The sequence below is a fragment of the Pituophis catenifer genome, unplaced genomic scaffold (assembly GCF_029215685.1).
Source record: "Pituophis catenifer annectens isolate HBS135680 unplaced genomic scaffold, rPitCat1.0.hap2 SCAF_8, whole genome shotgun sequence".
NCBI classification, from domain to species: domain Eukaryota; kingdom Metazoa; phylum Chordata; class Lepidosauria; order Squamata; family Colubridae; genus Pituophis; species Pituophis catenifer.
The window spans coordinates 51,874,937-51,891,722 of NW_027256888.1; the positions used below are offsets into that span (position 1 = coordinate 51,874,937).

General features: G+C 36.3%; 1 protein-coding gene across 1 annotated transcript in view; it reads left to right on the plus strand.

Moving 5' to 3' along the window:
- Positions 1 to 345: 345 nt before the first annotated feature.
- NAA15 (N-alpha-acetyltransferase 15, NatA auxiliary subunit) overlaps positions 346 to 16,786 on the plus strand; it is a 42,553-nt gene continuing 26,112 nt past the window's right edge. Inside the window, exons 1-6 of the mRNA XM_070948229.1 lie at positions 346 to 694; positions 9,231 to 9,315; positions 10,324 to 10,428; positions 13,525 to 13,682; positions 15,980 to 16,114; positions 16,618 to 16,771. Of these exons, the coding sequence (XP_070804330.1) occupies positions 641 to 694; positions 9,231 to 9,315; positions 10,324 to 10,428; positions 13,525 to 13,682; positions 15,980 to 16,114; positions 16,618 to 16,771 (691 nt within the window). The 5' untranslated portion in view covers positions 346 to 640. The remainder of the gene's footprint in view (positions 695 to 9,230; positions 9,316 to 10,323; positions 10,429 to 13,524; positions 13,683 to 15,979; positions 16,115 to 16,617; positions 16,772 to 16,786) is intronic.

The following is a 16,786-nucleotide window of genomic DNA, read 5'->3' on the forward strand; positions in this document are numbered from 1 at the left end:
TAGCTCCTATGATTTTAGTCCTCCGGTTCGGTTTCCTTTTGTAAGAATGAGTCAAGCCTCATACATGTGTACAGTTCTGAAATCCTGAGGGAATTCAACAGCATTACTCGCACACGCTCGTTTTCGCAGTTTCGGAGCTCAGTCAACGCGCAGGCGCAACACTTCCCCAAGACACTGCGAGAGATTTAAGATTGGTCCCATTTCCCGACTTCCCCTGTTGCTGCCATTTAAGTCTGTGGAGAAAAGACAGGAAGAAGGGAGGAGGGGGGGAAAAGGGGGGTCATGACGCATGCGCGCAAGTCGTCATGACCCGGCTGGGGAAGCCCACACTGGCGGCCATTTTGGCGGCGCCTCCTCTCTCTGGCCTGCTCAGTTACCACGTGAACCGGCCTCCGCCTGGGGCTTGCTGCGGAGCAGGGGTAACCGGGCACAGGCATCCCGGCGGCAAGGGAAGCCGCACAGAGTTAGAAGGGGAAGTTGCCGTAGCAAACGACGGCAGTGCTGGTGGTAGCGACGCCCTGGCGTGGAGTCCCTCCTGAGAGGCGGCGGTAGGGGTGGTGATCAAGGGAGCAGGTTCACCGGCCCGGTCGTAGGAAGAAGGGCGGAGGCGGCGGCGGCGGCGACAGCAATAGCAGGGACAATGCCGTCAGTGAGCCTCCCGCCGAAGGAAAACGCGCTCTTCAAGCGCATCCTGGTGAGTGAAAGAAGCCTTCGTCTAAGCCTGCCTACCTACCCGCCAGACGGAGTTTTTCCATGAAACTGGGGCCCCAAGGGATGCTTATCAGCAACTCCCGGGTCAGAAACAGTGTCTCCCGTTTTCGTTTGGTTTGAGCTCTGCTGACAAATGCAACTTGGACTTTTAAAGGATCTCCCGGCCATGTCAGCGTTTCTTGTTCCAGAACTGCCCGTAGAATGTGTTGGCCGTGCTTTACTTCATCACCCCCGGGGCCAGCTTAGAAGGGATTTGGTTGCTGAGAATGGCTATTCTCTGGTTTTAGAAACAAGTAATAGACAAGCCTTTGGTGGGCGAAACAATAGGAAGGACAGAGCAAAAAAAAACAAGCAAAAACCGTTTGTTCAATGAGAGGCAGATTGCAAAAATAAAATCTGGGGTTTTGTGGTTCTTTTATTTAAAAGAGAGAATTAAAAGTCAGACCACTGTTATCTTGTTTTTTCATTGGCCTGAGCCTGATTGTTTTGAAAACATCCTTTCAGCTATCAAAGATTATTTCAAACATAAATCAACTTTTTTGTATGTGTTATCTTGTAGTAGTGTTGCATTGTGCTGATCTAAAAATAAGTTTGTCTAATGTAATAACAGTGAATTAAAATGTCCAGTTTTATTTTTAAAAAATAGATGAAGTTAAATTATTTTAAACCAACACTTTGAAATCTAGCAATTGGTGAAATGGATCAATTGTTAATGTTTGCTATTTTAGCTACTTAGATAGGTTTCTGTCTTGAACATTTGTATAACGTGTATTTTTCTAGAAAGTTGTGGTTTAGTGTACAGTGATTGTTTGCATAAGGTTAAACCAAAACAGAGATATCACATTACACCATGTAACTCAAGCCCCTGTTAGACATCTAATGGTCATCTATTTTTAAGAACATAAATTTGTTCTTAGGAGGATATTATACGCAAAATATTGCAGTCATTTAGAATATGACAACTGTAAATTACAGAATGAGTAATTGGGATTGCACAGAAATGATGAGGCGGTTAATATCCTCTTATATCTTGTAATACTTGTCTGAAACAATCTGTATAAAGAAATATTCAGAAAGAGAAGTTGTATCATTCTCAAATAGATTAAACACATATAATTATATCCACTTTATTTATAAAGTGGGTATAATTACCAAGCAAATAATTCAGCTATGGAGAAAATATTTAAGTCCAGTTGTCTTCACTGGAAGATACCTAAATATGCACAGTGCCTATATTTCCTTAATGTTTAGGTTTTATATTTGTGAGATCAACAGTTGATTTGCATGAATGCCGCATAATAATCTCCAAGAAAATCTTTATAAGATACATTATGACTAAAATATTTTAGCTTCATCCTCACATCTTACAAAAGTGAAATATTAGAATATAGAATTATATATATATATATATATATGACCTCCAATTTTACGCGGGAGAAAACCCAAATAACCAAAGACCTACATTTATACACACACACACACACACACACACACACACACGAAATAATGTAGGATTTTTATGTATCCTTGTATTCTGTTTTGCCAAGTTTAGAGTAGATTACTTTGGAATGTTTGTAGTGCCATTCAGGCTTTTACATTGGGCCTTATTTACTTAGTTCTGGTAAACATAGAATTCTGTCATAGGTACTGTATGCATAAATGAATAGACAGAATAGCAATAGCACATAGACTTATATACTGTTTCATAGTGCTTTACAGTCCTCTCTAAGCAGTTTACAACATCAGCATATTGCCCCCAACTGTCTGAGTCCTCATTTTACCGACCTTGGAAGGATGGAAGGCTGAGGCAACTTGAGCCAGTGAGAATCGAACTGCTAGCAGCCCTCAGTCAGTAGAAGTAGCTTGCAGTACTGCATTCTAGCCAATGCGCCACCACTCAAAAGTCAGGGATTACTTAGTATTATATCCCAATAGATATATCTGCCCAAATATGCCAGGATCAGCAGTTTTAGATCATAAGTCATTGTTCGATTATGAATGTGCTTGTTTGAATATAACACTAAAATATCCTTAAGTTTTTTTGTTGACCAGAGAATATCTAAAGAAATTAAGTGAAGCCAAATGGATTGAATTCACATTGGAGTAAAATTTTGATATTCTGAGAAATCAGAATTCCTGACATATTTGAATGCAGCAATTTGTTTAGGTGGAACCAATTCCAAGCTGAATACTATCCTAAGAAATACATAGATTCATAGTAAAAGTACTATACAGAGTAATTATCATTATAATATAGAAGTTGAGAACATGGTTTTGCAGCAGGCAGTTAGACTTAAGATAAGAAACTTGTTTTAGTGTTCCTTACTTGTCCCAACTTGATTTTCTATGTTTTAATGCTGTTATGCAAATAAACAGGTATTCAAACTGTGTTTATTAAGCACATGTAATAGATTCTCATTTTCCTGTGGAAAATGCTAAACATGTCTAATGACTTATCTGCACTTTGTAGAACTTTTAAAACTTTTAAAAATACAGAACTAAGGTAGTTTTGCTTGTCTTGACAACTAAATATAGTAGTACTTTCTATGAAACCTGTATCAGTACAAAATGTATAATGTATGAAAGGCGTGTATCTTTACAATTATGTGAAATACAAAATGCTTTAAGTATTAGACATGGGAAATAGAATATTTTAGATATGTATGAATAAGATTCATATTTTTTCTCCACCTATTTGCATGTGTACAGGTAGTACTTGACTTACAGCCATTCATTCAGTGACTCTTCAAAGTTACAGTAATGCTGAACTAAGGAACGTATGACCCTTCCTTGAAGTTACAACCATTGTAGTACCCCTGCAGTCATGTGATTATGAGCTGGGACCTTGGCAACTTTCTAGGTGCTTGACAACTGGTTGCCAAGCACCCATGATCATGTAAGTAACATTTGCACAGCTTCCCTGCCAGCTTCCCCAGAAGGTCAGTGGGGAAGCCAACAGGGAAGGTTGCAAGCCATTGCTGCCTGCCTAGAAGACTCCCTCTGGTAGTTGGCTGGAAAAGCTCCATGCTGAAATTCAAGCTTTGATATGGAGTACTTTCAGTCAGCCCCTCAAAGTCAAGAAGACTCTCCTTTGGCACTGAACTTTTTCAGTCATCCCCAAAAATGAGAGGAAGGAGTGGCAGCTTAGATTGCTTCATCGCTTTCTGCTTAGATGTCAGTGTGGATCTTTTTTAGCCAACCCCCAGAGATAAGAAAGAGACTTCCCAGTAAGGGGGCTGGCTGAAAACACTGGTGAAATCCGGGCAGAATTTTCATTCACAGAGGATTTTCAACCGCAGAATGTAGAGGCTTCAGAAATCTCTCAACTCTGGGGCTGAAAATCCAAGCAGGTATGAGGCCCTCACTCACCCTCTCTGACTCTCAGATGCGTTCACTTGCTTCCTTCCCCACCTGGTTTGGCCTGGGGCTTGAAATGCAGCTTCCCCACTGACTTGATTGTGGAAACTTGCAGGAAGTTACTTTGGCTATGTAGCATCCCTATGGTCACATGATTTACATTTGGGTGCGTGACAACTGACTCACATTTATGATGATTGCAGTATCCTGGAGTCATGTGATCCCCTTTTGCGGTCTTCTGACAAGCAAAGTCAATGGGGAAACCAGATTCACTTAACAACCGTGTTACTAATTTAACAGCTGCAGTGATTCACTTAACAAACGTGTCAAAAAAAAGTCATAAAATAGGGCAAAATTCACTTAACAAATTTCTCATTTAACAACATAAATTTTGGGTTCAATTGTGGTTGTAAGTTGAGGACTACCTGTATATCTTTTTGGTATAATTGATAATAAATGTTATATAACGTAGAATAGAACCTGGTTTGATTTCTGATGCAGGATTTTCTCCAACTAGGATAAAAACAAAAGTTTTTTAAATAGTAGAAACTACCATTAAGTAAAGTTCATCAATAGGAGAGTCTATATTCCTATGTTTATTCATTTTACTTTTAATACATCTTTCTGTTTTCAAGTGTGGATAACCCTTGTTTAAGGACTACAGTTGGAACTGGCTACTCAGTCATTAAGCAAAGCGGTCACTAAGTAAAACCACAAAAGTGCTTATGATCTTACTTCAGCTTTCTTTTCCTGTATAGGCCTGCAGAGGTTATAAACGTTTGGTCATAAGCTTATTTTTTCATCTGTGTTATAACTGTGATGGTGCTTTCAAAAGGCAGTTGCTAAAAAAAGGACTACCTGTATGAATGAAATCTCTTGAGCTCTTGCTGTGCTCAGTAGGCTTAGTTGTTTTCTTGCGGACATTCATCATCCAACTACGTAACATCTTCAGTGCTAATTAGTGGGGTTTGTTCTTTGTTTATATATAGTGGCTTGTCCTGTTAGTGGCATCTGGATATTTTGTCATCTTCTCTGATTCTCTCTCTAGCCCCTGGTATTGCCACATCAATTATCCACTCTTTCTTCTTTTCAACCACAGTTATATCCGGTGTGTTCTGAGACAAGACTTTATCGGTGCGTATTCAGATATCGCACAATACTTTAACCTGCTCATTTTCTATTATTTTTTTCAACTCTGTATTCCTATCAATATTTCATTACTGGCACAGTTGTGAATCATTTTGGCAAGTTTTATTATGACATTGTAAGTTTATGCAATTTTCATATACAAGTTGAGTGTATGAGCTACAATTTCTTCTGCCTTTTTGCACAGCATTTTTAATTATTTGATGATTTTTTTTCAACTCTGGCCTTTATTGCATTAGTTTAAATGGTTTGCTCTTGAGCTGCCCAAATCAAGTATCCAGTTTCTTTTCTTTTTTTTTAATGTTCCAGTTGTTAGCCTTTGCCGTGTTTTATCTTTACACATTTTCCTCTCAATATTTTGTAAAAATGGACCATATAATGCTTTCCTTTGCTGGCATTCTGTTCATGTTTTTATTACATTATTTGAATATTAATGTTTTGTTTCCTGCACATTCAATATATTCCAATTTTTAACTTGCATCAATGCTTGTTCTTGGACTATCTTTCACACAATCAGCCAATCTAAGCGTTTCTTTGACTGTTTGACTATCTCCATTTCTATGAGGCAGGAATAATCTAGCAATATCATTACAATATCATTACAAGGATGCAATGCATAATAAATAGCACAGTCCTTCCCAAGGACCTGAAATAGGTGACAAATGGTGGTCAGGTGGTGCTCCAGATGTTTTGGGTTTGTACCCCGGGTGCCTATCATTGGTACTATCTTGGTTTTCTTTTGCCATACTCATTCCTTTTGCTGTTTGTAGGTCTTTGTATCTTGTGATTTTCTCCACTGTCTTCTATTCTGCTATCTCCAGGTACTGCCATATCCACTCTCCAGACATTTTGTCTTTCTTATCAACCACTGTTAAATCTGGAGAAAGTGGCAGGTGCTCGTCATTTTGAGTTCTAAAGTTCCAGAATACTTTAACTTCTTCATTTTCTATTATGTGGTCCCACCAATTGTTACTTGCAGGCAAATGGTATGTCTTAAGATATTCCAATGCACCATTGTTTCTACTTTGTCATGCCGTTGATGGTAGCCCGTGTGATCTTGCAGCAGCTAACTAGGTGGTCCACTGTTTCTTCAGCTTCTTTTCTGTCACTGCATTTGCTGTTTGTTTCTCTCTTCTTAATACTGATTTCGTACGCATTTGTTCTTAAGGCTTGGTCTTGTGCAGACAGAATTAGCCCATTTATATATTATATTTTGGTCACCTGGTATGCTTCCCTAAATCCTACCAATTATTTTACTACCTCCTATATCCAAAAAATAACTGCCAATGCCATTGACCTGTAATTGGGACTAGATTGAAAAACCTTGAATAAACATAAGCTTAGTTGCTACATTAAGGAAATGGTTGTCTTTCTTGATCATAGAAAAAGATATTTCTTGATCATAGAAAAAATAAATGGCAATGATATAGCACTGATTTGTATACATTTAACTGTTAAATAATTAAATTTTGTAAAATAACTACAAAGTTAATTTTATCATGTTCAGCTCAGAGGTATTAAATATTGTTACTATATAGTGAAACCATGACTATTTGCAATTACAATTTCGGAACTTAATAGATTTTATAATATCTAGATGCAAAGTTACATTTTCCATAAATTCAGAAAATTAATATGTAAATTAATATTCTATGTTTAAGTATTCTTTGTTTATCAGAATTGCTGCAATGAATGTTGGGATTTTTTTTCTTGTTTTGAACATAAATTGCTTTTGATACAAATAAAAGTGTGATGCTGCAGTTTGTACGAAGAGTTCAATTTCCTCCTCTTTCAGGATGAAACTTTATGATTTTTATTTCTTTTGGTCTTAATACTGGGAATTAAAAAATAAAGGCATACACCTGGAATGTTCAACATGTAAGTGCTCTAGAGCAATGGTCTCCATAGTGAGATGTATACATGACAGAACTATGCAACATGATTGATTGGGGTGTGAGAAGACAATATTAGAATGTACATTTATATTTTTATCTTTAAAAAATAATTAGTATATAATATTTAATATACAGAATATACAAAACATATGTTTTATAATGTGCGTATTGGCACCATGGTACGTTATAAAATTTATAACATGATAAATTATACATATACATTGTGTGTATTGTATATTGGGTTGGATGCCACTTTACAACCGCATTGCTTAGTGATGGAAATTCTAGTCCCAATTGCCACTGTAACCCAAGAACCACTATATCTTTACTTTAGTGTAATAGCAGAGGACCATTAAAAAAGATTTTGTAAGCTTTTGACATTTGGAAAATTCAGAAGGTGCTGCTGGAAGATAAACAAGAGAGTTCAAGAAACTAAGCATCTAAGCGGTCTAAGTTGGGCTGTACAACATATTCAGATGATGATCTTCATCTTCTATGTTATCAATTATTTCCTATTAGGAACACTTCAGAAATACTTTTTATAATGCACAAATCAATGTGAATTTTAATATTTAAATATCACATAGTGTCTTACAGCAAAAATATCTGTAGAATAGATACAACTCATCAAAACCCAGTAGTTCGGCTTTAGATCCCCATTAGATCTATAGGGATATTATTGTCACACTTTTAAAAACTTGATTGATGGTATAAATTGATGGTATAATGTGTTCAGAGAAGAGTTAATTGATAAGAATTTAGAGCATACACTTCTCTCCCCCCCCCCCCCACCAGATGCTTAGCAGATATTTTATAAACAGCCACCTGATTTGTATCATATTGGTCTGGATTTACTTCTTAAATACAATTTTTAATTTATATGCTTCCATTTTTTTAAAGATGGCTCTTAAATGACTTTGAAAACTAAGAGGACCTGCTGTTAGTAGAAAAGAATTTGATACATGAATAAAATGAAAATTGAAATTATATTTGATATTTGGGGCAAATTTATCTGTGTTCTTTTACCTTTTTATTACCTAAAAAGTTTATAAACTTCATAAAGATAATCCCTTTGTGATGCTTTACTTCTTATATGGCTTGTCAGTTGTTTACCTCTATGTTTTGTTTTTTTTTCCATCTTGAGTATACTAAATATTTGAAAACATGCTATTGTTATTCCAGCTTAGCAGGATACTTTAAGGCACACCCTTCAAGAGTCATTGATAGAATCATGGCATAGTGGTAGAGTCAAAAGAATTTCAAAATGTCTTAACCTCCTTCAGGTTATTGCTGTTCTGGCATTTCAATCATAGGCTGTATGCAATGATGGATACAAACATGGAAGAAAGATAAGGAAAAATCGGGATACATTATTTTTCCTTTGTTGGGCATACTTGATATTAACCAACTTCATTTAAATTGTGAATCTGATTATTTCCCAGAAGACTTTCTCAAAAGGTTAAATCATGGCAACTGGAATAAAGTTTATTAATAAACATTGATCCAGTTGCCATGATTTAACCTTTTGAGATACTTTTGGCCCGGATGATTGAGTCTTCATTTACATGTCCGCAGAAGACTATTAATTATTTAAATAATTATTAGGAAGATCTCATTTAATTTTAATAAAATAAAGCATATTGTCATCTGATATTTTCACTCAGTTGTATCTTTTTTCATATAAAGTAAAAAGTCACAAAAATCTCATAAGGTAGAAAGAATTGATTTTGATCTTGGCAATCTTCTCTTCCCATCTCATTCCAAAGTTGTAAACTAAAATGTATACAGCCAACTGTCTACATTTAATTTAGCAAATAGGTTATTCTAGATTTTAAAGAAAATTAAAGGTGGATTTTTAAAAATAAATTAAGATTCTGATTAATTTTGTTAACATAAATAATTGCACTCAAAAGAATTTTTATGATTTCCAGAAAATGTCACTGTGTTCTTGATCACTGGTTTACTGAAATTAAATTTCATTTTTTCCAACGTTTATATTTCTGCACATCAGGAAATTTGTATTAGAAATAATAGCTAGATATCAGTAAGTAGGTACATTAATGACTGTTTTTTATGTTTGTGATATGAATTTAGAGTGTTCGGTTTTCTGTCTCTTTACAGAGGTGCTATGAACACAAACAGTACAGGAACGGTCTGAAATTTTGCAAACAAATACTTTCTAACCCAAAGTTTGCAGAACATGGGGGTAAGTTTTCAAATTTCTGCATAATGCTTAGAACTGTTGCAAAATTAGATCTTAAACTGATATAATACTTCTATTACATTTTATCCTGAAAGTTCAGCAATCATAAACAATATTTTAATATATCTGTACTGTCACTGAATTTAAACATTTAATAAAAAGAGTTGTAGCCATACGCACAACCACCATTTTATGCCACCCATCAACACCCACCTAAATATAAATGTAGGGGTTGATGTGTGGCATAATCATAAATATAAATGTTAGTTTAATTTTAAAAGCTTATCTGATTTTGAGGAAGGACAAAAAACAATTGGTTACTTTTAAGTGTATAAATTCCAGACATGTAGCTGTGCTGGAGAGGGTAGTGTTACAAATAAAAGTATGTGATTATTGATTATTGATTTTAAATGATCTTGTTGGGCAGGTGGAGAATCAATTTACTTGTTCATGCATTGATTTCCTAAAGCCAATTGAGTACATTATTTACAGAGGATAAATAATTCAATAATAATGCTTTTCTTCCCTAGTTCAGCTTTCCTTAAAAAAAAAAGAAAGAAAATAACTTGAAGAACAAATCACAAATAGTTTCTATAATACCGTAAGAGATTTGACCTGTAAGTCCTGTACATACATATATGTTAAGTTCCATTCATAATTGCAGGTCAGGTGTAAAAGAAGAAATATAATTTAGATTTGTGGTATACTTTTATAAAATATGGTATTCATGTTTAGAAATTTGATGTGTATTCTTACTGTGATATCAATACATTTAATTGATGATACATAAGATTTAATTAATGTACATCATTTAAGTTAGGTGCCCTTTTTGGAATCTAAGTAAGTCTGTTTAAAAATAATATATTTAAACAAGTTGAAAACATTTTCTAAAGAACAAGATTTTGTTTTGAGCTAAGGAAACAAAGTATTTTATTTCCTACTTACAAATCAAATATTTAACAGATTCTAAATAGAAACTATTTACCATTTATCTTTATGTTTTTGTTTTAGAAACCTTGGCTATGAAAGGACTGACATTAAACTGCTTAGGTAAAAAAGAGGAGGCATATGAACTGGTTCGAAGGGGGCTAAGAAATGATTTGAAGAGTCATGTCTGTATCCTTTTCAAGTTATAGATTAAATTTAATATAGATTAAATTTGCAAAAGAAAATATGCAAATATGACTGCTACTTAACTATTCTTTTTACATGAAGAATTAAAATACTTGTATTCTTCTAAAAAAGCAAAAGTGATTGTTGGATGGAGATGTGCTACTAGATCACACTGAAGGTGACAATAACATTATTGTAAATGGGAAAGCAAGCAAATGGAGAGATCATAATCCTATTACTATCTTGTTCTGGACAATTACTTTTAATTTGTTTTGCCGCTACAAGTACTTGATTTTCAACCATTTTGGGACCAGAACTATCATTGCTAAGCAACACAGTTGTTCAGTGAGTTATGCCACATTTTACAACCTTTTGGCCACACTAAAAGATTAAGTGAATCTGGCTTCCCCCATTGACTTTGCTTGTCAGACACACACACACAAACGGAAAGGTTGTAAATGGCAATCATGTGACCCTGCTACCATTGTAAATATATGCCAGGTGCCAAGCTCCCAGATTTTGATCGCAGGACTACTGGGATGCTGCAACGGTATATGTGCAAGTTCTAGTTGTAAATCACTTTTTTCAGCACGTCATAATTTTGAACAGTCATTAAGTGGTTGTAATTCAAGGACTACCTGTACTTTTTCTTTCAAAGGGAAAAAAAACCCTCAATCTATCTTTCTATTCTCAATTGTATATTATGGATATAGAGTTAGTACGCACAGACACCATTTAAAAGGTACAGAACAGATGTGTTAAAAATGTAAATTCATACGCTGGTAAATTTGATTATCAGAAATGATTCTGGGTGGCTATAAATGTTCTACAAATAGATATATTCTAAATGGTGTTGAAGAAATAGCTGGTAACAATTTCTGTTTAAAATATAAGGCATCTTTCTTGAATTTCCCACAGAACGTTTATCCTTCCTTCTAATCTTTTCTATGTATCCTCTTTTATTCACACATAAAAACGTTTATCCTTCCTTCTAATCTTTTCTATGTATCCTCTTTTATTCACACATAAAAACTTGATTCATGTAGGAATCATTTTGAATAATTTTCTTTGCGTCTCAAAATATTATTGTTGATTATAGACATTTCCTTCTTGCTTTACAGTTCCTGTCTCTTCAGGGTCGTGACCCAGTTCCATGGAATAGGATTTGACCTATTCCTAATCATACTGCTTCCCATTTGCCACCTGATAATAAAGACTGCCTAGACTCAAGACAAACACAAAACTGCTGGAACTTGAATAGGTGGTTTCTTTTCATAAGTTTCCTATGTTCTATTGCAGGGGTATCAAACTCAATTTCATTGATGGCCACATCAAGGTTGTGTTTGAACTTTGGGGGGTGGGGTGGGCGTGGCCAGCTCTACATCTCTCATGTTGGGGGCGACTATAAAGTAGGCTCCCAAGCTCCATTTCAGCTGCGACATACTCCTGTAACCCTCAGCCAGTAAAAATGGAGCTGGGGAGTGATGCCCACAGCCCTTGCAAGCTCTGTTTTCGGCTGCGATAGCCTCCTGCAACCCTCTGCCAGTGAAAGCGGAGCTTGGGTTGGGCGCATGCATCCCTCCCGAGTTCTTTTTTCGCTGGCAGAGGCACTGCAAGCTGGTCCTTTATTGTTTTCAGGACAGCCCCATGGGCCAGATCTAAGCACCCTGTGGGCCAGATCCGGCCCCCGGGCCTTGAGTTTGACACCCCTGTTCTATCTATCTATCTATCTATCTATCTATCTATCTATCTATCTATCTATCTATTTTATAAAATTTGTGTGCCGCTCTATCTCCAAGGACTCAGGGCGGCTCACAACAACAATCGACCAAGCGACTGTTAAAAACAATAAATATACACAAAAAAATTAAAAAGTTTTTTAAAAAGTTTAAAATATACTACCCCATCAGTCCAGGCCGGGGATCATAAATAGCCAGGTTTTCAATTCACGGCGGAAGGTGTGAAGGTCAGGGGCCAACCGGAGCCCCTATGGAAGTTGATTCCAAAGGGTGGGGGCGCTCACAGAGAAGGCTCTACCTCCTGGGGGTCACCAGCCGACATTGTCTAGCCGACGGCACCCTGAGTAGGCCCTCTCTGTGAGAGCGCACCAGGCGATGGGAAGTTGACGCTGGTTGCTATATTGCTATCTCTATACTATTAATATGATAATTATTACAATTATTACTTTTTAATTGCTATTATTATTATCAAAATGTTTATACTATATACTATTGCTATTCCATTATTATTACTATAACCTATTACTCTATTACAATTACTCTATATGCTGTGCTCTATACTGCTACTGTTATGCATCAACATCTGCTATATTTTGCTTTGGAAAAAGTTCAGAGAAAAGCAATTAAAGGCCTGGAGACTAAAACATATGAAGAACGGTTGCAGAATTTGGGTTTGGCTAGTCTAGAGAAAAGAAGAACTAGGGATGACATGATAGTAGTATTCCAATATTTGAGGGGCTGCCGCAAAGAAGATGGGCTCAAATTATTCTCCAAAGCTCTAGAGGGCAGGACAAGAAATTATGGTTGGAAACTAATCAAGGAGAGAAGCAACCTGGAATTAAGAAGAAACTTCCTAACAGTGACAACAATTAACCAGTGGAATAATTTGCCTTCAGAAATTGTGGGCACTTCATCACTGGAGATTTTTAAGAAGAGACTGAACAGCCACTTGTCTGAAATGGTATAGGGTCTCCTGCTTGAGCAGGGGGCTGGACTAAAACACCTCCAAGGGCCCCTTTCATATTCTATTCTATTCTATTCTATTCTATTCTATTCTATTCTATTCTATTCTATTCTATTCTATTCTTTGCTGGTAGCTGCAGAGCTCCAAAATACGCATCTCCTCCATTGTCTTCCTGTCCTCCCCCCTCCCTATACCTTTATAAATGTTGCTGTACTGATGCTGGGGGGAATATTAAATAGGAGGGGAAGAAGGTAGTACAGGTGTCTGCTATTTTGCTAAGCAGATGGCTTTTCCATAGAGATATGTTTTGTTATATTGTGCTTTGTTTTTGCTGAAAATGAGTTCAGTCACTTCTTGTAATTTCTTCAAAATGTAAGTCCTTAACTGAGTATCCAGGCTGGCATGTCTATGGTCTTCTTCAGAGATCAGACAAGAAATATGACGAAGCCATCAAATGTTACAGAAATGCACTGAAATGGGATAAGGACAATCTCCAAATCTTGAGGGACCTTTCACTGCTACAAATTCAAATGAGGGATCTAGAAGGTTACAGGGTGAGTGAAGAGTAAGCTTCAAGAACATTTTATAGGTTTCATAACAAATGGCTTTTCTTATTTATTTACTTACTCATCCACTCATCCAGCAATCATATTTACATAGTCAATCATCTCACAGAATTGTAACTTTATTATTTAAATAAGATGCAAAAAAAATTTTGATAGAATTCTTGATTCAGTGGGACAGGAGGACCCTGTTACAGCATCCAGAATGAGATTTGATTATATAAATGTATGTATAATTTAGCATCTAAAAAAAAAAAATTAAAACTTTGACACAAAAATGCCTCTTCATTTTCTACTTCTCCATTAAAGGAACTTATGTTCCGATTCCAGAGAATAATTTGTTAAGGGCTCTGATTGTTATAAACATAACATAACAACTGGTTGCTTAATGACCTTCAAAATTACAGTGGACTTCAAAAAAGCTATTTACAGTCTATACTCAAAGTTACAGTTGCTATGCATGCACACACACGTAGTCATGTGATTGAATTTTGTGTGCTTGGCAACTGGCTCACATTCATGAATGGTTGCAGCATCCTGCAATTTGTGACATTTTTTGACATTTTCCAGCAGAAAAGAGTTTAGAATTTTTTTTAAAAAAACACCCACTGTAGGGTGTTTTTCATTCAGTTCACATGATGACCCACTTAACAATTGCAGTGACTTAAGACCAAAATTCTGGGCTCAATTATGATCGTAAATCAAGCAATTCTTGCACAAGTAGTCCTCAGCCTATACCGTTATTTCAGCAGTTGTTCAAAATTATGATGGTGCTGAAAGAATTGTGGCTATTATTGATTTTTGGAGTTTTGCCTATCCTAGCACCCAGCGGTCACATGATTGTGATATGGACATTTGACAACTGGTTTACACTAATAACAGTTGCAGCACCCTGTAATCACTTGATTGGCATTTGCAATCTTCCCTGCTGGCTTCTCCAGAAAATCAGTGGGAGGCCGGCAGGAAAAGTTGTAACTCACTGGAGTAAATTTCCTCCACCACGCACCCTGCCCAAGCTCCTCTGCAATCAGGCCAGTCACTCATGCATCCTACCCCTCTCTCACATCCCTTCCTGACCCATGCCTCTTGCATATCCCCTTGCAGTCCCTCCCAACTCTCCCTTGCACTTTCACACACTATCCTTGACTTTCCCTTGTACACCCTCTTCAACCTATCTTTGCACATACACTCCTCCCCCCCCCCCAGCAGCAGCCACCTACCTGCCTGCCTGCCTACTTGTTATCCACCTGGAAATTGCATTGCCATCCACTTTAATCATTCTAGAGACTGCGTATGCATTAATTACCTTTCACATGCAAATGGGGATCTTATTTTATCCCCAACTCAAAAAATAAGTGTCTAGTTCTAAAGTGATCCTCTTCCCAAATCTACAAAGATGTCCATATACAAAGTCATAAATACCGGTATATATTCATTGGAGGATAGGATAAGCCTATCCTATTACAGCAACGTAACTTTACTTTCAAATATCTAGTAGTTCTGTCACAAAAGTAAACATACAATATGTACCATTTTTAAAGAAAGCTTTATTCCCTTATTCTCTTGTCTCATTGTAATTGTAACTTTTGAAGGCTGATTCTTGTTTTTGACTCAGGTCCTGAATTCAGTTGACTAACTTCTGATTTTATCTCAGTCATAATCAGCTGTTTTCCACATCATAAAATCTGAATGCAAAATGGCTCTCTGCCTTGTCAAAAAAGTAAATCAAAATGTTGTATCCATTTTCTGGCATAAAAATATTGAAATAATTACAGATAGTCCTCGACTTATGACACAATTGAGCCCAAGATTTCTGTTGTTAAGTGAGACATTTGTTAAATGAGTTTTGCCCCATTTTACAACCTTTCTTGCCATAGTGGTTAAGTGAATCATTGCAGTTAAGTTAGTAACCCAGTTGTTAAATGAATCTGGCTTCCCCATTGACTTTGCTTGTCAGAAGGTCACAAAACAGGATCACAGTACCTTGGGACACTGCAACCATCATAAATACGAACCAGTTGCCAAGCATCTGAAACTTGATCACATGGGGATACTGCAAAGGTTGTACCTGGAAAACGGTCATAAATCACATATTTTAGGGCCATTATAACTTTGGTCACTAAAAAAACCTTGTAAGTTGAGGACTACTCATAGTGAAATTAGAAGGTATTCTTTTTTTAAAACTGATACAACTCGTTTAACAACAGCAGTATGGATTTCTGATAGATATTGTGCAATTCAGTACAGACGGCTAGAATATGATTTTAATATTTATTATTGTTATACAGGAAACTAGGTATCAGTTACTTCAGCTTAGACCTGCACAGAGAGCATCATGGATTGGATATGCTATAGCTTATCATTTGCTGGAAGACTATGAAATGGCAGCAAAGATTTTGGAGGAATTTAGGAAGACCCAGCAGGTATTACATAGATTTATATGTAAGTCAATGAGTTGTTGATCAAACTGTAAATTTGTTGTTTTACTTTGACAGAAATTTGTATATTTCCAAGTACTATAGGCAACTGAAAATCAAATGAAAAGTTCTTATTTAGGAATGTTGGACATAACTTTAGGCTGTATTAACACATCTGCATATCTGCAGAAAATGAAGAATGGTATCAGATGCTTTTACTTTACCACTTCCCATTCAGAAAGAAGCAGGACTATTTGGATGGGGATCAGATCTGGCACAACTCACATATATGTTCAACATAATATAGATATCCCCTATTGGATTGAAGTTAATTTGTGAGTTAATTTCTTATTTGTGTTACTGAAATTAAAAATATGAGCAGTACTGAAGAACTGAAGAAGCTTCTTGGATGAGAAGCAAAACATGTTCAAGGAAAAACAAAGTACAGTTGCCTTTTGAAAAAAGCACCTTTGGAATATGAGTAGTACAATTTTTTCTTGCCTTTGTAGACCTCTCCTGATAAAGTAGACTATGAGTATAGTGAGTTGCTATTGTATCAAAATCAAGTTCTCCGAGAAGCAGGACTTTATAAAGAAGCTTTGGATCATCTTGGAACCTATGAAAAGCAAATCTGTGACAAGTTAGCCGTTGAGGAAACTAAAGGTAACTGGGCTATTC